The 13,973-nt window shown below is 45.5% G+C and overlaps 1 protein-coding gene across 5 annotated transcripts in view; it reads right to left on the bottom strand.

Annotated features, from left to right (window-relative positions):
- Nucleotides 1–13,022, bottom strand: part of LOC115099208 (leucine-rich repeat and IQ domain-containing protein 1-like) — a 67,968-nt gene extending 54,946 nt beyond the window's left edge. Inside the window, exons 1-2 of one of the 5 annotated variants that reach the window (XM_029616646.1) lie at nt 12,512–12,663; nt 1,805–1,986 (exon numbers count right to left, since the gene is read on the bottom strand). In XM_029616646.1, the coding sequence (XP_029472506.1) occupies nt 1,805–1,962 (158 nt within the window). In that variant the 5' untranslated portion in view covers nt 1,963–1,986; nt 12,512–12,663. Of the gene's footprint in view, nt 1–1,804; nt 1,987–12,511 lie in introns of all 5 variants that reach the window. The other 4 variants (XR_003858710.1, XM_029616648.1, XM_029616647.1 and 1 more) reach the window with 4 other exon arrangements.
- Nucleotides 13,023–13,973: the final 951 nt, after the last annotated feature.

Raw genomic sequence — 13,973 nt, 5'->3', positions numbered from 1 at the left:
GACCCTGGTACAATTGAGCGACGGTTTCCTGAACCCGCTGACAGCCACCTCTCCTGGGTTTCCGCTAACAAGGAAGCGCTAGGGACGCGCTATTGTCCCTAGCGCCTCCTCTGTAGCGCGACCCCCCCTCATTTAAATACAGGATCGCGCGCACAGGGGAGGTGGCTGGGTGCGCGTCGGGAGAGCGGGCGCTCAACACGGAGCGCCCGCTCTCCCGCACTTCTTACTGTATCGGCCTGTTAGTAGAAAACAGTGCCATACAGGTTAGAGAAATGAATGCTTACACCTACAACATTTAGCAAAGGAAAACAATGCAAAAGCAGCAGGTTTTGCTCCTTTACCTTGCCATGGGCTGTTGGGTGAAGAGAAATGGCGACCAATCAGAAAGCAGCTATGCCGTTAGACCTGTTTAACAAGCCCAGTCCTTGTTAGTGGGGTGCAGCTCTCTTCTGTCCCACAGAAGGCTCAGTCTGACATCAGTTTCTCCTCCTTTCTGTTGAAGGGGTAGGTGGCGTCGCCGCGCCTGCCGCAGGGCACAAGTTGTAGGCCTCTCGGCAGCGGGGGAACAGGACTTTCAAGCTCATGCAGCAGCAAACTATTCTATTTTTAAAAACCAGCGTCCAGTCAGCAAGGTACTTCTAGCTGCCTGGCTGCAAGGCCTGGCCTGATAGGCAGCGTAAAAGCTGTCTGCTACCTTTCACCTCAAGATAATCAGTTAACGAGGTGAAATGGTACAGTAGCTTAGGTCACTGTTTTTTGGGGGGTTTTTTCAGCTCTACAGACCTAGAAGGTCCCAAATTAAAGGAGTCTTAGCTCCGCCTCATTACCAGCTAAAGTTAGCATGGAGAGAGGCCCAGGACTGACAGAAGAGAGCAGACAGGCCTGAGGGGCACTGATCAAGCTCTCGGGGCAGGCGTTGCATGTCAGAGCTGCATTGGTGATTGGCAAAGATGTGTTTAGGAAGCAGGGGATTAAAAAAACCCTCTACCTCCCCCTCCCTGGAGGTCACAAGCTCGACGAGGGATGCTGTCACCAACCTGGAACTGCTTTCTCAGGACCCTGGTGCTGCCTGTGCGCAAAACCTTTTGGATAAAAGTTAATTTGCGCACTGAGAATGTTGGCATTTTGGCTTTGCCTTCAAGCTCGGGCTTTTGAGGGGGAAGGTTTTTTTTATTTATTTATTAAAACGTATGGATCACTTTCCAGGTCCCATCCAGATTTCTTAAAGCGATGTCCAAAATCCTGAAAACACACATTTCTGTTTTGCATCAGAGCGGTGAATTTGCACCCTGACCCATTCCTTTTCAGTTCGGTTACACTGGCCCGGTAGCTCCTTCTTTCTCCTTTCTCTTCCAGCTCACTCGGAACCAGGCCTGCGATTCCGGTGCCAGAAGCCTTCATTCACAACCAGTCAGGCATTTTTCCCTTCTTGTCCTCGGACCCACCCTCCGGCTATTCTTAGTTTAGGTCCTGAGGCCGGGGGTCGTGCATCAGGGCTCCTTCCAGAACCCAGCTCACAGGCTCCAGATCCAGCCACCAGATGGCACCCTTTCCTGGCTTCCCTCCCCCCACTCCTACCGCAGGGGCTGTATACAGCTCCACAGCAAACCCAGCCAACACAGGGCATGGAAGGCCCAATGTGGCATTCAATCTATGGACCCTCCGCATGGCAGCGCACAGCAGTGCCACTAAGCCATTGGCCTGGCCCCCTTTCTAATTCACTAAGTAGGATGCTACTTTATGGGTTTTTTTTTTGGGGGGGGGGTTACTAGTTTGCCTGGCCTACTTTTTTAAAACACATTACCTGGGATCTGTGGCTCCAAATTCAAACCCAAAGACCAGCTCCTTCAGCCGGGACATTTTCAAGTTCAGACAGTAGTGAGGTCCCGACTGCTTAACACCCCAGATGAGGGGGAGCACGTCCATCACGGCAGCTCTGTCCTCAATGAATTGACGCTCCATCTTTCTCTCCTTTGCCAGGGAAAGCTTTGAGATAGAAAGGAGAGCGAGGACCATGAAGGCATTTATTCTTTGACCTACTTGTGTTTTCCCCCATCTCCTAGCATCATCCCCAACACCACACAACATTATGCCTCATAGTTTCTATGGGTACCCCCCTCACTACCCCCTGTTCCCAAACACAGAAGGACCCAGCTGGTTTCCAGAGACAGAGGACTCAGAGCCAGACCCCTTGCTTCACCCTTCACTGCTTCTTTCCCCTTTACCTCCTGATCGGATGATGTGCCCTTGCTTACAGTCTCCTAGCAAAGGTGGCAGGCAGCTTCTCTCAGTGCCACACTGCAGAGCAATGCAGTCTGTTTGCTCCTCTGCAGGGACTATGACCGATAACGCCTGGGCCCAAGGGTCTCCCACCGGGAGATGCACAGCAGGAACTACTGAGCTGCTGACTACAGTTTGAGAATATTTTTTTTATCTCATTAATATTGTGAAAGTTACTTTATAAACGTAATTTATTACATTTGCAGGTTACTGTCACAAAAAGCTGAATAGTTAATGCTGCTAACTAGGCAAAAATCAGCATTCCCAGTAACTCTTACTTGTTAGTTTCTTTTCAGCCACCTGAAAATTAGATGAAACATAAATCTATTCAGAAAAAAAATGAACTTCAAGAAAAACTGTGCAGGAAACGGATAAATGGAAACTGATACAGCCAGTTCATTCGTGCAGTATGGATTACTAAAGATTCATCCCAGAGGCCTGGAACCAGAGGTAACCTTTGAGATCCACAGACTTGTTCGGCATTTTAAAACTGTTGACAAAGTTAATTGTATGCCCATTAGCAAAAAATTAAAACCGTGCTTTGCAATGTCTTGCCAGAGCCTTGAAATACCAAAGCATGCATCCTTACACATAACAGAAGTAAACCTTAGTATGTTACCGTCCATGACAATGAATAGGAACAATGCCAGACAATTTCTAATTGCATTTTATTACAACAGTCTTTACTCGTTACAGGAAGCCAGCATTACTGGACACTATTAAATATCAGCCCACAAGCAAACATGAACCGGCCATGGCAGCTGAGCAAACAGTGAAAAAGCGGTAGACCCATCATCTCTACAAACCTTCTTTTTAAGTTATTATACCGTTGTTGGATTATCAAGGCAAAGTGGTGCTGTACAAACACATACAAGAGACAGTCCCTTCTGCGTAGAGCTTACAGTCTAATCATAATAAACATATAGGACAAAACAGACATCTATCCCAGCTACCCAACCACCCAGTAAGAAAATAGTTTATGATGCATGCAAGCTACTAAGATAGGGAAGATTAAAAAAAAAATTGTATTAAATTCAAACATCGCAAATAATAATATCTTCAATTCTTGGTACACTATCGTGTGCTGCTAATTTTGCATTATAGTACATAATACAACTTCTCCATACATGTTAAAGGTTTTTCAGTGATCTTCACAGAAAATGTTATCTCCATGACTTGTTATGCTCCTCTCCTTTCCGATCCACAAGCCAAAAAAAAAATGTAATTGGCTCCCATTCCTTTTGCATGGGTGTGTGCTTACCTCTATGCTTAGGGGACAACAGTTCCAATTCAATCATTCTGCTCAGGTCTTCAAACCATCTCTTACAGTAGTTGAACATACTTTACCACAGTTTCTCAGAATCACTCTCTTTCCAATCCAGATCAACTTCCTCAACACGCTCATGTTTTCTGCACCCCACCATTGGTGAGAAATTCAAAGAATGTAGAGTCTAGTACATACGGAGATGGTCAATCCCAACATATACTGTACATTTCTTTTGATATTTCCCCAGAAAAATGGCCAGGCTTGAAAACAAAGTATGCATTGAATCTGCCTTACCACCATACCTTCTCCAGCACACATTGGACCTGGTTTTGTCAATAGCTTTCACTTTTGTAGGGGAATCAAATATAATCTCAAAAAGATTCTGTACTGCTGTTATCCAAAAGAGCTGTATGTGATGGGGAGGGGGGGGGGGGGGGTGTGAAAGGCTGTTGTGCACAGACCAAAAGAGGGACCTTGGGGTGATAGTGTCTGGCGATCTGAAGATGGCAAAGCAATGTGACAAGGTGATAGCTAAAGCCAGAAGAATCCTGGACTGTACAGAGAGAGGAATAACCAGGAAGAAAAAGAAGGTGATGATGCCCTAGTTCAGATCCTTGGTGAGGCCTCACCTGGAGTATTGTGTTCAGTTCTGGAGACCGTATCTCAAAAGGGACAGAGACAGGATGGAGGCGGTCCAGAGAAGGGCGACCAAAATGGTGGGGGATCTCTATCAAATGACTTACGAGGAGAGGTTGAAGGACCTAAATATGTATACCCTGGAGGAGAGGAGGTGCAGGGGAGATATGATACAGACATTCATATACCTGAAAGGTTTTCCATTAGAAATGCTACCATGGGCTTGCTGAGCAGACTGGATGAACCGTTAGCCCTTTTCTGCTGTCATTTCTATCGGGCTGATACAGAAAACCTCGCGGGAGAGATGGCGAGCGCCCGCTCTCCCGATGCGCACCCAGGCCACTCTCCTGGGCGCGCGATTCAGGAAGCCAAGGTATGCAAATTAGGGCCCGCCAAGGTATTCAAATTAGGTCCCTAGCGCCTCCTTTTTGACAGAAGTGGCGGCTGTCAGCGGGTTTGACAGCCGACGCTTAATTTTAATGGCATCAGTTGTCAAACCCGCTGAGAGCCACGGGTTCGGAAAACGGACACTGGTAAAATTGAGCGTCCGTTTTCCAACCCTCGGGCCACAGGCAGATTTTTAATTTTTTTTTTTTAGATTTTTAATTTTTTTTTAATTTTTGGGGCCTCCGACTTAATATCGCTATGATAATAAGTCGGAGGGTCTACAGAAAAGTAGTTTTTTCTGCTTTTCTGTACACTTTCCCGGTGCCGGCAGAAATTAACGCCAGCCTTTGGGTAGGCGTTAATTTCTGAAAGTAAAATGTGCTGCTTGGCTGCACATTTTACTTTCTGTATCGCACGGGAATAGCTAATAGGCCCATCAACATGCATTTGCATGTTGCAGGCGCTATTAGTTTCGGGGGGCGGGGGGGGTTGGACGCGCATTTTCCACATGCTATTACTCCTTACTGTATAAGGTGTAAAAATAGCACGCAGAAAACGCGGGGGCTAACGGTGCGCTCAACCGAGTGCACCATACTGAATCGGCCTGTATGTTTCTATGTTTCACCGACCTTGAACAGTTCTAGATTACAGTGACTGAATAACTTGCTGCCACTCTTCTTTTGGGGTATCCATACAGTTTTTCTTTACCCCATCCTGCCCAGACTCTCAGAGGAAGCAGGTCCTTGGACCACTGAATCGCTTTGCATGTCTTGCTTATATGCCCTTTGGGAGTTTTTTTTAAGAAAATTATTCTAATAATGTAGATGGCCATGATGCATTACTCCATATCTCTTCTTTTTGTAGCTACCGGTATATCTCTCGGCTGGAAAAAGGCAAATGGGAAATCCCTCTAACTTAAATTTACTTCCAAAATCATCCCATTTACAAAATACCCCCTTATCAAATAATTGAAAGAATGTCTTTAACCCGGAATGCCGAATCATATTGTAGATATTCTGATCCCATGTATTGCTAAGATCACTGCATGCTAAAATAGGCCTCACTCCGATAATCCCTCTACCCTTCCCTTTTCCCCTCCAAAGCCCATCATTTTCAGTTGCTAGTTCAGACCCCAAAATCCTCTTTGCATTAAGAGACCCCCATGGATACCACCCTTGTTTTCTTCCCAATTCCCTCTTTTCAATTTCAATCCGACATTGTTTTTCTGGGGGATTACTCCAATGTGAAAGAAAATTAAATAGGGGATGTTAAATAATACTCAAACAAAATGGGCAAATTGATACCCCCATCTTTTATAGGCCTTTGTTGTATTTTAAGGTAATCCTCGTGGCTTTATTACCCCATAGTTGGCCTATAACAGTTTTAAGCGTATGATAAAAGCTAGCAGGCGATGCCAATGGTAACACGGAAAAAAGATACAGAGCACGCGGTGACCGGTTCATCCTAACTGCATTAGCTCTTCCCGATCAGCTCACATACAACCTTCTCCACTTGAGACCATCTTCCTGAAACGCCTTCGAAAGAGGGATGCAGTTCTGCTGGTGAAAGCACCTCTAAGCTGAGAGAAATCTTCATTCCCAGATATTTTAGACTCTTGTGGTTCCACCTAAATGGGCACCTAATGCAGCCTTTTAGGTTAGCAAACTGTTCGCTGTTAAGGGGCAAAAGTTCAGTTTTAAACTCATTCATTTTGTACCCCAACACCCCCACCCCCAAAAAAACATTCTACCATTTCTGGTAACTCTAGTATTGAACTTTCCAAGTCTGTTAAGTACAAAAATAAATGGTCTGCATACAGTGCAATCTTTTGCACCCTTCCCTTTACTGACATTCCCTTAATCCAGGAGGACTTCCTGATATACCCAGCAAGAACCTCTATTGCTAATGCAAACAGTAGAGGGATGGAGAGCATCCCTGTCTAGTTCCTTCAAAAAGATCAAAAGAGCCCAAGGAAATTCCATTCCCTCTCGCTGCCGCTCTAGGGACCTTATATATAGCTGGCACCCGCAAAGCCAAATCCGTACCTAACCAATATAATCAAACATAGCGGCCCATTCAACTCCGTCAAACACCTTTCCTGCATCCAATGCAACCAAGACAGCATCCCCCTTCCTACCACGTCCAACATCAATGAGATCCAGTGTTCTCATTAACCCCATCATTCATCAAAAAGTGTTAATAACGCATTCCCACGGATAAGCTAGGGTAGGGAGGGAGGGAGAGAGAGAGAGACTATCTACAAGACCCTCATAGTAGGGAATTATTTATATCTCTATAGGAGGGCCACCATTAATGCCATAACGCATTTTGATGAATGATGTGGTAAGATATCATTAGGATGCCTTCCTCTCTTTGTATTAATTTGCTCAATATAAGATCCTTTTTTAGGTTACCCCTCTTTATGAATCGCAGTTATGATAGCACTGCACATTGGTTTAGGGAGTTCCCCCGAAATAATCACCCCTTGGAAAAGCTGTGCCAAGATCGGGTCCAGTAATTCAGAGAACTATTTATGATATTCTTTACCCAAACCCATCGTTTCCACAAGCCTTTCCCTCCTTTCAGCTTCATAAACGTCAACTCTACTTCCATAGCAGTGACTGGGGTTGGGAGACTAACATTTCTCAGTCAACTGGGTCTAACTTGGGTAGATCAACCACCCTAAGAAACCTGTTGAGTTTCTCCACCTCAATAGCTCCCTGAGAGGTCTACAATTCTGTATCAATAATCCTTAAAAGGCTTCTGCTATCCCTTTTCGGGAAACTATAAGCTTTCCCCCTCACTTTGATTTCTTTTATTCCATTTTTCCCTCTCTTTTCTCTTAGCTGATGAGCCCATGCATTCCCTGACTATTGATTCTTTTGAAGTATTGAGATTTCGTTACTTATATCAAGTGCACTATTCGTTCATTCAATAAATCAATATTAAGCTTTCAGATTATAGCATTCTCTCATTAATTTATCCCCCCCAGCCCTCACCCCACCCTTGACTTTGTGTGCTCCGTCACCTTGCTAACAATGGTGGCTTCCAAATGTCTAACACTAGCCCTCTTTTCTTAAAAGTGTCAACAGAAATAAAATATCCTCTCATCATAACGTTGCCTGCTTCCCATAGGGGCAGATTTTAAAAGTTACGCGCGTGGCCTACATTTGTGCGCGCTACCCAGCATGCACAATTGTACGCCCGATTTTATTACATGAGTGCGTGCATGTTATAAAATTAGGGGTCGGCGCGCGCAAGGGGGTGCACACTAGTGCAACTTGCGCCCGTCGAGCCCCCCGGGGAGACCAGCTGGCTTTCCCCATTCCCTCCCCCTACCTGTCCCGCCCCCCCCCCAGCCTGAAAAACAAACAAACCCCGTACCTTTGTTGTTGAAGTTACGCCTGTAGGCAGGCGTAACTTGCGCACGCTGGCCGAGTGCTGGCGCACAATCCTCTGGCCCAGCTGCAGTACGGAGGCCTCTGGCTATGCCCCTGCCTATGCCCCGCCCCCGGACCGCCCATTTTTTCAAGCCCCGAGACTTACACGCGTCCTGGGGCTTTATGCGCGCCGCTCGGCCTTTTGAAAATAGGCCCGGGGCACATAGGGCTTTTAAAATCTGCCCCTTAGTGTTTTGATATCTATCTCTGGAAGCCATTAAAATCTAATAACTCTTTCCATTTAGCTACAAACTGCTCCCATTTATTTACAATCCACTTTTTCGTGTGCTTCAAAGCAGATTCCAGTCAGGTACTGTAGATATTTCCCTGTCCAGAGAGGGTTCACAATCTAAGGCCCAGATTCATGAAGGCCTTTCAGCTACTAAGTTAGTACCTGAGGCAGTAGAGGGTGAAGTGCCTTCCCCAAGTTTGCAAGGAGCAGCGGTGGGATTTGAACCCTGGCTTCCTTGTGTTTACTGCACTGCTCTAACCACTAGACCACTCCTCCTTGCCATAGCTCAGGCTCCTGTATGAGCAATTAATTCAGAGTCCATCGTTCTTTCCTGCCTTCTCGCAGGACCATTCTAATTCTAAAGTAACTGGGGCTTGACCTGATATTGCAATGGACCCAGTTTCACAGTCTCGCATCCTCCATACATCTTCCTTTCTCGTCCGCCACATATCGATCCTAGCGCAAGAGCCATGTGGTGCAGAGCAAAAAATGTGGTTTTTGGTTTTTTTTTTACTTGGGTTCCACAGACGCCAAGTATCTACTAAGTCCACATCCCTCAGCTTTAAAAATTAGAGAACCCCCTTCTCTACCAGATACCTTACTCAACCTATCCAGCATGAGATCTCCCACAAACCCAGTACCCCCACACTTCCGAGTACTGCACCAAATGAGCGCTCTGAGTCCTTTTTCCAGCAAATTAAACATTTCCTGGAAAAAGGACTTAGATTGCTAATTTGGTGCATGAATATTTAACAGCGTAACCACTCTCCCAATTTAGGTGACCTTGGACCAAAAGAAATCTAAATTCAGGATCCCTTATGATTTTTTTCACATTGAACGTTAACAATTGTAACCCCACTTCTTTCCCCCCCTTTGTAGGAAGATGAGATACAATCTTCCATCCATTTCCTTTTGAACAGCTTTCTTCTGTAATGTCAGGCCAACATGCTCCCTGTACGTCCAGTTTCAGCTGCTGAAGGGCTTGCAGTGCTTTCTCACTGCCCTTTTACAAGGCCGATAAAACATGCACTTAATCTGGTTGAACAGAACTTCTCTTCAAAGGCAACCCTGATGAAGAAATATCTCAAAAAAAAAAAAAAAGTCAGCCGCCATCTTAAACGTGGCTGGAGTCCCCCGTGAGAGGAAACGGGCGACTTTATCCTCTCTCAGGAGACCGCGCACAAAAGAATTCGAGGAAACAGAGAAGTTATAAAGGAAGGTTTAAGACCCTCAGCAGAGTATCATCCTGGCACGGTCTCGAGACGCAGAAAGCTCTGCCGCCAGGCATTCTTACAGTGGATGGCCACCTGCCATAGGATATGGACATCCTACAAGAGATGTTCAAAAAATGAGGGTTAATCCTGCTGAAACCCAGCCAAAATTAAAAAAAAAAATATATATCTTAAAAGAGAAGGCCACTCAGTCCTGCAGTATCTTCAGCCAGTCGACAATGAATACCCTCTCATCTTTACTCTCTCTCCCTTTCCCAGCAACCTGTCCGCTCACACATTTTATGATACTCAATACAACTTTATTGCATGTTTAACCTGAGTATCTCCTGCACGCCAATTTCCATTTAATGCACCATTCATAAAATAAAACATACAGACATAAGCCATAAAATTTTACGATAACATCACACAAAAATGTTACTTACCAGTACAAGCCACTTGGCTTGATTACACTGTAGAAATACCTCTGTTAAAGAACTGGGCACCGTATGGAAGAAGGCCTTTTCAAAGAGGTTAACATAAGAGGTCAAGGCGGTGAAGTCTTACTGCTAAGCTACGGCTCTCTCCACCTGTCATCCTAATGATTTATGTCTACCTGCAGGCTTTATCCAAACCTGATGTGGAGTCTCTTCCCTTGCTAGCAGATGGATGCAGAAAGTCATTTTCCTACATCTGGCCTCGCCGACAGCTCCAGACCCCCAAGCGCTCAGAACCCCAGGCATCGCGCTCTGTTACCAATCAGAACCAAAGTAAGCTCAGGGGGGACTTGAGAAGGTGCTGGGTCTAGGTGAAAGGGTCTGTCGGTAGAATCCAGAGACATTCTTTTATTTAAAAATAAATAAATAAATCTTGGAATATTTATTGTATGTGGAGGGACTTGTGAAGCTCACTCGATTAGAAAGCAAGACGGCCTCAAAGATTTAAATGCGGGATTGTGCAGGACACATGGATCTGATGGAATCCAAAGGCAGAGAGGTCAGCTTGGATCAAAGAGAAAGGGAAACCTCATAAAATGTAAAAGTCTGGATGATGCAGCCCTGGAAAAGTCAACCTTTAGCTCTAAAGCAAATTTGATTAAGGTATTTAAGAAGACTAAATATCTTGAGCTGCTACGAAACAGTATAGGCATGGGTGAACAGCTAAATAACCAGCACGAAGCCAGTAAAGCTGAGGGGAATAAACAAATGTAAGGTTGTATCCTCTCGAAATAGAATTTTAAGGAGCATGGTAGGAAAGCATCTGCCTATCTGCTAAGCCTGAAGCAGGCATCGATTCTGGTTTCAGGCTTCCTCGTGAGTCATCTGCTAGCTGATAGGGCTAATGGAATATACACAATTAATGATGCTAAATCACTTAATGTAGGGATTCATAGTCCATTACGCACTAGATTATGCATCAGAATAAGGAATGAGACCTGGAACAGTCATAGGACACACTGCATTTGAGCAGAAAGGAATCACCACTTTTTTTTTTTCAGTAACCTTTAGCTAATCATGATGTTCCATGATATTTATACTGAATAATCAATAATTTCACATCTTCCATTCCCTAATGGAATTTGGAATTATTTAGTAGAAAAGAGTGACGGCGTGTCATTATTTTTCGCCTGTATCACTTCAGTCCAAGCTTATTGTTGCCTCGTTCAGCTAAAGGAGTAAATATATGCCCACTTCATCTACATTAACTGAGGCTTGAGATCTGGACTGAGGTTTTATTTGCAACTAAAAGCTAAAAATAGAAAAGTGATGGCTATATCTGACACTTGCTTTGGGGTACACGATTACATCGAAGTGTTAACCAGTGTAAAACTGTTGGTTTAATGGCCACCATATGTGATACCACCTACAACTGTCCGCAAGGAACCAGTGTTCGCAGACATAAATATTTATATTCACACTCCTTCCCTCTAGGGCCCACAGAGAGGGTATCACTCCCAGATCTGTAAGAGAAGGGCCTGGTTATCTAAGAGGCATGTGTCTGTTACCTCTTTGCAAACCCGCGCTTCTTGGCTTCGAATCCCTGTGCGGTCAACCCAGCCTTTCACCCATTCAAATGAGGAGCGGACAACGTTGACGAGGGGCTCTATTCCCAGCTGCACATAAGAAATCTAATTGAGAAATAAGTGCTTCCCAAGCCATTTGCGGGCATAAAGCATGAGTTTCTGCATCTAAATGGCCTGGCTCTGAAAGCTCCGGGGATTTTGCACATAGCAATCGGCCCAGAACCTGCTTTCGGTGCATGCTATAGCTTTGTGCGCACAAGAAAAAAAAAAAAAAGAGGCATTTTGGAGAGCAGAGCTGGCACGGAGTCGGGATTTACAAGCGTGCTTTTGATTTTCAAAAGCACGCGAGTAAATTGGCACGCCCAAGCTGTGCCCTGCAAAGAGCAGGTGTAACCTCTTGCAGGTGGGTTTGTGTGTTATTTTGCATAATTTAATAAAGCAAACCTATGCACAAAAGTTCGTGGATAACTTATGCTAGATAGCTGTGGCGTAAGTTATCCACGATGTTATAAAATTACCCTTCTGAACCGCAAACTCTTCTGTCAAAGAAAAGTCTGGTGAGACCCTGAAAACTACAGCACAATAACCTCTAGGTCAAAAAGCTTTTGTTGGTTGGTCCCAATAAAAGATATCACAACTTCTGAAGGATTCATTTGACCCCCGGACCAGGGCAGTCACTGGACAAATTTGCACCCCGTGCCCTTCTTGTCTACCCCTGGCAACAACCCTGCCCGAGACTACTATGGCAACCAATGCATGATGCCACCAATCTGTCCGTGAAATGCTTGCAGCAGAGGTCTCTCAATCCTTTCCTATGGCAGAACTTCCTTTATGCCCGGGGTCTCAAACTCCGGTCTTCAAGGGCCGCAAACCAGTCGGGTTTTCAGGATATCCCCTCCCCTCCCCCCAGTGATAATGCATGAGATTGATTTGCCTACAACTGAGCCACTCTGCGTGCACTACATCTCATGCATATTCATTAGGGATGTCCTGGAAAACCCGAAGGCTTTGAGGTCCCCGTTTGTGCGGTCTTACCTTTGGCACGGACCGGCTGCCAGTCTGGGTTCCCGGGCTGGAAAGGACGTGCGCTCTGAGGCCAGGGGAAGCCGAGGCTTCAAGGAAGCAGCGATCTTGCCAGGCGCTGTGTTGTTAGGAACGAAGGTGCAGCAGGGTGGGGGAGAACCGAAACAGAACGACTCCAAAGTGAATGCATGGGCTTTCATCCATCGCCTGGCAAGGTTCAAGCAAATAGTAACGCTCTGTAAAAACATTACGGGGCTTGCGTAGCACCTTTTGTCCAAAACGCTTTGTAGGCAAGAGAAAATAACCAAGAGGATGTGTTTGCAGTTAACAGAGCAAGCCACATTTTCACTCATCTGCAAGCTTCAGGCAGGGGAAGGGACGCTTCCGAAACCTACCGACTGTTATGGGGCCGGAGCGCAGCAGCCCCCATTGCTTCCGCTGTCACAGTTTTCGGTTCCACTGGTGCCTCGCAGCTGTGGAAAGACCTTGGTGTCGCAGATTTCACTGCTGAGGTGGTTTTTAGGGTTGCAGGGAAGCGCTGCTGCCCAAGACAATGGAGCCGGCCACCCTTTCCGGGCCGTGCAGTGCATTGCTAGAAGCTACTGCTGGATCTGCAGCGTTTTTCCTCAGCAGGAAACCTCACTGCCACGAAGAGCAGGTCGCTTCGCCTCCCTGTCCGCTCAAACGCTAAGTGTAAGCTCTTCGGCGCAGGGGCATTCCGGGCCCCTGACTGCACTGGACAAATAAGCATCATTATTACCGCACTCCTAACCTCGGCATGTGGTGATGCCTGCAGAGTGGACATCAGCAGCACTTATTTTAAGGACAAGGTCTCTGGAGAAGTTTCCCTTTCTATTTTTCAGCAAAAGTTGCCCCTGGAAGTACATTTTCAGTAAGGTGCCCACCTGCAAAGCTCAATGCGTATTTTTTTTGTTTTGTTATTAAGACTTTATTTCAGTTGGAGAAATGTACAAACATGGTGCAAGCAAGCCCTCTAATCTGAAAGGGCATGAACCACAACAACAACAACAACAACATATCTTAGCTTTCCAAGTGCACAAAACATCCAAAAAGATACACAATATTTCTTTTCTTTTGTCCCCACCCCTCCTTCCCCCTCCCATCTTCTTGGGAACTGAAAATGCATTATTGGTAAAAGGATGATGAAAAGAAAGAAAAAAATGAGTACATTCTTGTGCATCAAATGTGGGCTCACATTACAGATAACTTTTCTGTTCCTAAAAGTTAGCGTCCCCATGAATTATTCAGACAGATGAGCAATAACCCCCTCTCCATCATAAAAAGGATTTGTACAATCCCGTAGCCCTCAGGAAAGATACCTAACATAGGCTGACCAAGTCGCATTGAATGAAGATAAAACAATCATTTTTAGCAGCAATCGATATAGTCGATGCATATTATCTAGGACCCGAGAGAAAGCTGGCGTCTTGTTCGTGTTTCCAATGGGCAGCCA

The sequence above is a fragment of the Rhinatrema bivittatum genome, chromosome 9 (assembly GCF_901001135.1).
Source record: "Rhinatrema bivittatum chromosome 9, aRhiBiv1.1, whole genome shotgun sequence".
NCBI lineage: Eukaryota > Metazoa > Chordata > Amphibia > Gymnophiona > Rhinatrematidae > Rhinatrema > Rhinatrema bivittatum.
Note: the sequence above shows the minus strand (reverse complement) of the source record. Positions and strands in the feature narration are given on the sequence as shown.